This window comes from Phascolarctos cinereus, unplaced genomic scaffold (genome assembly GCF_003287225.1).
Source record: "Phascolarctos cinereus isolate Bilbo 61053 unplaced genomic scaffold, phaCin_HiC Scaffold_9;HRSCAF=440, whole genome shotgun sequence".
In the NCBI taxonomy this organism is placed as follows: Eukaryota; Metazoa; Chordata; class Mammalia; order Diprotodontia; family Phascolarctidae; genus Phascolarctos; species Phascolarctos cinereus.
In genome coordinates this window covers 233,074,290-233,080,623 of record NW_027556402.1, presented here as the reverse complement: position 1 = coordinate 233,080,623, position 6,334 = coordinate 233,074,290, and the positions used below count along the sequence as shown (strand labels likewise).

At 52.8% G+C, this 6,334-nt stretch overlaps 1 protein-coding gene across 1 annotated transcript; it reads right to left on the bottom strand.

Moving 5' to 3' along the window:
- Positions 1-1,495: 1,495 nt before the first annotated feature.
- FJX1 (four-jointed box kinase 1) lies at positions 1,496-4,867 on the bottom strand. Its single transcript, XM_020963951.2, has one exon. The coding sequence runs from the start codon at positions 3,873-3,875 to the stop codon at positions 2,565-2,567; it is 1,311 nt and encodes a 436-aa protein (XP_020819610.1). The 5' UTR covers positions 3,876-4,867; the 3' UTR covers positions 1,496-2,564.
- Between the last annotated feature and the right edge of the window lie 1,467 nt (positions 4,868-6,334).

Here is a 6,334-nt window from a genome sequence, read left to right as displayed (position 1 = left end):
GTTAAATACCCTCAGTTCCACTAATCATCTTTTTCCACTCAAAACCTGTTAGCACTTCTTAAATTGTCTCAGCCCCGCCCCTCCTCATGGTGGTCACAACCTACAGTTTTAAGAAGCCCCACAAAAAACAGTGCAACCCAGGATGTATACCCCCTGTACATGAGTCCCAGGGTGAGACAACCACGAGGGGATTCAATCCCACCAAGACTCTGATAAAGTCTCTGGGTTCGAAATAGGAGCCAAATATAAGACTTTTAACAATTCATCTACTGAAAATTATCTCTTGAGCAAAAGGTTCTTCTATAAAAAGTAGTTGGCTGCATACTCAAAATTGGAGATAGACTAGAGCCATAGTTTCACTGATACAAAGAAATCCCCATGGAGAGAGTGTGGCAGATGGGTACCTTCTCTGCATCTTGAAGTCTCAGAGAGTAGTCTAGAGCACTGAGGGGTTAAGTGACTTGTCCAGCATCACCCAGCCAGTTTGAGTCAGAGGTCTTAGATGAAAGACCTCTATCACTACTCCTAGGTGCCTCTCCAGCCTAAAATATAATGAATAAAATGATTATAACTGCCTGTCTTTGATTAAAAAAAAATCTAAATCCCAAACCCTAAAAATGGCTTTGCAAGCTTGAAGATCTGAGGAAAATATTGCTATATTGCTTTCTGTTGCTGATTTCTAGCTTCTCAAGCTCAAAAGTCAGCACTGCTTTTCTGAGAAGACAAGATTACTACGTTTAATAACAGCACTCTCTGTCCCATCAACATAAGTGGATTTGGCCAGATGATGGGGAAATTGTGATCTGGCTTGATGAATCAGAATTCATGCCACCAGATTACAGAGGATTAATTTATAGTTCCTATTACTTTCTTCCCTCCTCACATTTACAGTATCAGTGGGGAGAGAATACCAAAACAGAATGCAATATTTGAACACATGACCATCAGTTTTTTGTTGTTGCTTTTTTTAAGGGAGTTTATCATATTTTAAACCTGAATGTCTGGTTCAGTCACATTTGTCACATGATTAATAGAGAAATATATTCCACTCAAATCCTTTTTATTGAAGTTTTCTTTGTTAGAAAATAGAAAGCTTTTTTTCTTCTCTCCTCTGCCCTGTTCCCCCCACCCCCCAGGCTCAACTCAGAGAACTTTTTTCGAAGACCTGAATGAAGAATGGGTAAGAGCTGAACAAAGAAAAGGCAAATTCTCAGTAATTCTCCCTAAAATGACCTACACTGCTAAAATCTCTGTTTTTTTACAAGCATTTGAGGTCACTTTGACAGATTTCTGCAGAACCAGATGTTTATCAGAAGGAATTCAGTCTAGCTCAGCTAACCACTCAGCTCAGGCCTGGATGAGTGGAGGGGAGATCAGGTGCCTCAAATAGTTAAAGCTGTCCAAATTCTAAACTTTAAATCCCCTTTTATTGAAATATAAGTTTGTTTAGTATATTTACACAACAGTTTATGCACATATATACAGAGAAGGCAGATTCTGGCAAATTAAAAAATTATTTTTAATAAAAAAATTAAAAAAAAGCAAAGTAAAGTGCATGAAACTGGGTTTTTCCCCCCTCCCCCTTTTTCTTTTCTTTGAGACTGATCACTGTCAACGTCGGGGCAGGTTTGTTGGGAGTAAGAGGGGTGGGCGTCAAGAGGGAGGAAAATCCATTATCTTTGATTGGGTTTATCCAGTTCATTCCATACCGTCGTTTTCGGGCTGAATGACAGTTTAACAAATGAGTGCAAGGAGTGGAATCTGTTCGGAGGCTTTCCGAGGGCTGTTCTGAGTTACTGGCATCTCTGGTCTCCATATCCGCTTAGCCTTGCCATTAACAGCGGTTACATCCTTAGAACAAAGAATGCACACATGAACAGAACTGCATCGTGTAATGGCATGTCTTACTCCAGAGACCAGTAGAAAGCGCCTGCTTTGCGGTATGTGAATGACAGAATTCGATTTGGGATGCAACCCACCCTCCGTCCCCCTACATTATTAGTAAAGGGTGGGGAGGGGCACAAGAAAAATAAAACAAATACAAATATCGTTCACCCAAATGGAGCCCTTCTGGACTTCATCCTCCCAAGTTAAGGGGAAGACAATTTCCACTCCCAGACTCAGTGGCTAATCCCGATCCGCAGATGGGAAACAACATCCAGGCACATCAAAAGGTCCTGAACGGAGAAGGGAGAAGGTGAAAAGAAGGCTTTTAGCCACAATCCACTCCTAGGGAACTTTTAAAGGAGATAGTGTGTGGGGAGTAGGGGAGAAGACAGGGAAAGAGAAAGAGAGAGAGAGAGAGAGAGAGAGAGAGAGAGAGAGAGAGAGAGAGAGAGAGAGAGAGAGAGAGAGAGACAGACAGACAGACAGAGAGAGGAAGCTTGAATGGGAGAGATCTTTGAAAGCCTTCTGGCTCGGGTCACTCAGTGGGCGTTGGCTCAACAACTCCCAGACAGATGAGGGAAAAGCAGGCCGTCCAACCCTCACTCCAAAGTGCAGCTGTCCTGCGTCTTTCCATCCCCTCCTCCCCCAGCCCACCCCCCCACAGCTCCGGTCCCAAGTCACAGTCCGCCGTACTTGGCCTTGCAGTGCAAAATGTGTTTGGAAAGGAAGTCGAGGCGGCGCTGCAGCAGCTGCGCGTGGGGCTCGGCCAGGGCGCCCAGCTCCGGGAAGCGCGGCTCGTGCCGCCGGTACAGGCGCAGGAGCCGCGCGGCGGCGTCCTGGCCCCGGTGCAGCTCCAGGACCAGCTGGGCGGTGCGCTGGCGGAAAACGCACACCGACTTGAGCAGCGGCTCGTTGTACTTGTCCCACATTCCCGCCACCCGGTAGCCGTGCACCAGACCCGCCTCGTTGTCTATGAAGACTAACCCTCCTCCGGGGCCGCGGTGCAGGTTGCTGGTGGCGCGCTGCATGACCCTCGGGTCCCACTGGAGGCTGAAGAGGTTGCTGACCAGGCGGTCGAAGTTGGCCGTCAGGTAGTCGAAGAGAATCAGGTCGGTCCACTGCACCAGCTCCACCAGCTCGGGCTCGCTGCGGTTGGCCAGTTCGCCCCCGCCACCGCGCAGGGGCCGCAGGCGCCCGTCCTCCGAGCGCCAGGGCGCTGGGGCCACCACGTCGGTGAGGTTGGGCAGCCAGCGGGTCAGGCTCACCACGCTGCCCTCGGCCCAGTGCGCGCCGCGCAGCTCGTCCTGCACCTGCGCCCACTGCGCGCCCCGCGGCTCCACCCGCGCCAGCGCCAGCGGGGGCACGTGGCGCTGGAGGCCCAGCAGCCGGGCCAGGTAGTAGGACAGGGCCTCGCCCTGGATCTGCTCTGGGTTGATGCCATAGCGCACGCAGGCGCGGGTGCCGTCGGCGAAGCGGGCCAGCCGGTTGGAGCTGCGCCCGCAGCCCCCGCGCTCCAGGGCCACCACCCGGGCACCTCGCGCCGCCTCCAGCCAGGATGCCGCCTGACCCTCTGAGAAGCCGCGGGGCACCTGCTCCTCTAGGCCCCGGCTCCAGAAGATTCCCCCCTGTACGGCAGCTGGGCCGCCCCGCCGGGGCTCCTCCACGTGCCCCGGCTGCTTGCGCTCCGCCGGCTCCTGGAAGCGCTGGGGCGGGCTCTCCCCGGCGGCCGGCACGGTGAGCAGCGCCCGGAAAGTTTTTACAGGGCCGCCGCGGGCGTCCCCCAGCCGTAGACGGGGGAGGAGCAGAGCCGGCGACGCCGCTCGATCTTCGCTGCTCCGCCCAGGGAGCAGAAGCCCCGGCCCGAGGAAGGGGCGCTGCTCAGCCCGCTGCACGAGCCCGGTCCACAGCGCCAGGAGCGTACCCAGCGCCAAGAGCCAGAGCCCGATTGTGGCGGCGGCGCGGCCGGGCCCTCGCATCCTCCAGCCCATAGAGACTCCGGGGGCGGGCTGGTGCCGCTGCTTCAAGCCGAGCCCCGGTACCGGGGCCCCGGCGGCGATGCGTCCCCAGCAGCCGCGTAGCTGCGGGGCCCGTGGCGCCTGTGCCCCATGGTGGCTGCGGGGCTCCGGCGCCGCTGCTGCTGCCGAGGCTGAGGCTGAGGCAGAGGCAGAGGCTGCTACCGTGGCAGAGGCTGAGGCTGCTACTGTTGCTGTCGCTGCTGTGCCTGGCCCCGCTTCGGCTCCGGCTCCCGCTCTGGCTGGGCCGAGCGCTGGGAACTCTCCTCCCAGCCGCTTCGCAGCCGCTTTTGTATTTCGCTGTGAGACCCTCCGGCAGGCGCGATTCACAGGCACCGGGACCACGTGGGAGAGCGGGGATATCCCCCCTCCTTCTCCTCCTTCTCCTCCTACAGTTTCACCCGCCCCTCACCGCCCTCCTCCCTTCTCCCCTTTTCCTTAAAGCGGCGATGTCTCTCTCCTCTCGGCTGAGATAGGCGGGTCCCACGCCCAGCCCAGGGACTGGGGCGGGCGGCGTTGGCACTGACACTCCTGGTGGGGAGGCCCTGGGCGCACCCGGGCAGCGCGGGGCCGGAGAGAGTAGTCAGGCGGAAAGAAGGGGCCCGACTGACCCCCCCCCTCAGGCTCCCCCTCACGGGCGACAGATGGCTTTGTCCTCCCGTTCTGTCCCTGCAGATGGGGGAAACATTGGCGCTTCTGATGCCCCCCCCAGCACCCTGAAAAAGCAGGCTTAAGCTGCGCGCCCGGCCTCTCTCCTCCCGTCAGCTCCCATTTTTCTCCCGTTTCTGATGAGTCTGATTCACTCTTCCTTCCTTATATAACTCCCTGGGAATCCTCCCAGAACCAGTGAGGATGAGGAGCGTCCAGTGGCGGAGCCTGCTGTATAGCAAAGAAGTTTGTGCGAGTGAGCAAAGGGCGAGCTCCCGCTTGTCTGGACGTCGGGAAAGCTCCTCCAGCTATCCGGCAGCCGGGGCTTCTCCCCAGTTCTTAGGAGAGTCTGCACGCGCGCGCGCGCGCGCACACACACACACACACACACACACACACACACACACACACACACACACACACACACACACACACCGGTTTAATTCCACAAACATTCAGTAATAATCCTTTGTGGTCATGACACCGTGCCCAGAACTCATAGAATGTAAAGGCTTAATACAAACAGCTTTTGCCCTCAAGGAGTTTACGTTCAGTTGAAGAAATGCAACAGCCAGAGGGCTGGACTTTGGAGTAAGGAAGACTTGGTTTCACGTTCATCCTCAGACACTTAGATGAGTGACCCTCGTCAACTATGGAACGGCTCTGAACCTCCGTTTATAGCATCTACCTTATAGGATTGTTATGGGTGTCAAATGAGAGAGTCCGTATGAAGGCCTTACAGACCCTATATGTAAATGTAAGCTGTTATTTTTGTATATGAGTAAATAGAAAAGAATTGGAGGGAGGCACCCACAAAATCCAAGGTGGCCAACTTGGAGTTGAGGATCCTCCGTTTAGCGGTGGAAGGGATCTCAGGAATCATCTAATCCACACTCTCCCGGTTTACAGGTGAAGAAACGGAGGAAAGTGAGAAAATTTAGTATCCTAACCGGAGTTGGAAGATAACTAATAAAAGTTAAGTAGCTCCTCAGAGGTCACTCAAGGAAGTAGTTAAGAGTCAGGATTCAACCTAGCTAGGTCTTTTGCCTTCAAATCCAACGCTCCTTCACTGCACTACCCTTAGAAAGCGTCTAAGCAAGACGTTGATTTTTTTCCCCATCTCCTTACTAGATTTTCTTTTATATTGAAAAGGATAAAGCTATAATAATAACAATCCCCTGCCCATCTCCCCGAAAATCTAGATGCTTCTGTCACTTCTTTATGAATAAAGAACAAAAAGCTCTTTCTCTCTCTCCCTCTCTCACTTTCCTTCTCTGCATTCCCAATGGATCGCTAGAGAGCCCAATCAACTAGACTTGAATTTGCCACCTTTTTTCCTACCCTGAGTTGGTTTTTTCCCCACCGTAAGATCCATGGGTAGCTTTTCAACGTGGTGAGATACACACACGTGTATACATATGCTCTTTGTATGAATATATGTATATGTGTGTTTCCTCTGGAGAATGATTTGCTAGTTTAAACCCAGCTCCAGAGAATTCAGTTTCGCCTAGGGGTTATGCCTTTGAAGAAACACTTCAAAATAAAACCCTTGCTAGCCTCCTGGTCCTGCCCAGCACTGATCAAGGCTTGGTCAGTCTCTGGTGCTTCAGTAGATGCCAGTTTCACCTTACCTGGGGAGTCACATTTTGTATCAACCTGATCCACTCCATCAAACCTACAGTGAAACTTAATTTTGGACAGCATTTGTCAGATTTCCAGATGTAGATGTTTTGTCCACTAAGAAGTCAGGGTTAGCTCTTCTCTGGGAATTTCTTTTGGCATTTTAA

Excerpts from the sequence above, each read along its gene's own strand:
- FJX1 (XM_020963951.2), bottom strand. The coding sequence starts at position 3,875 with ATGGGCTGGAGGATGCGAGGGCCCGGCCGCGCCGCCGCCACAATCGGG.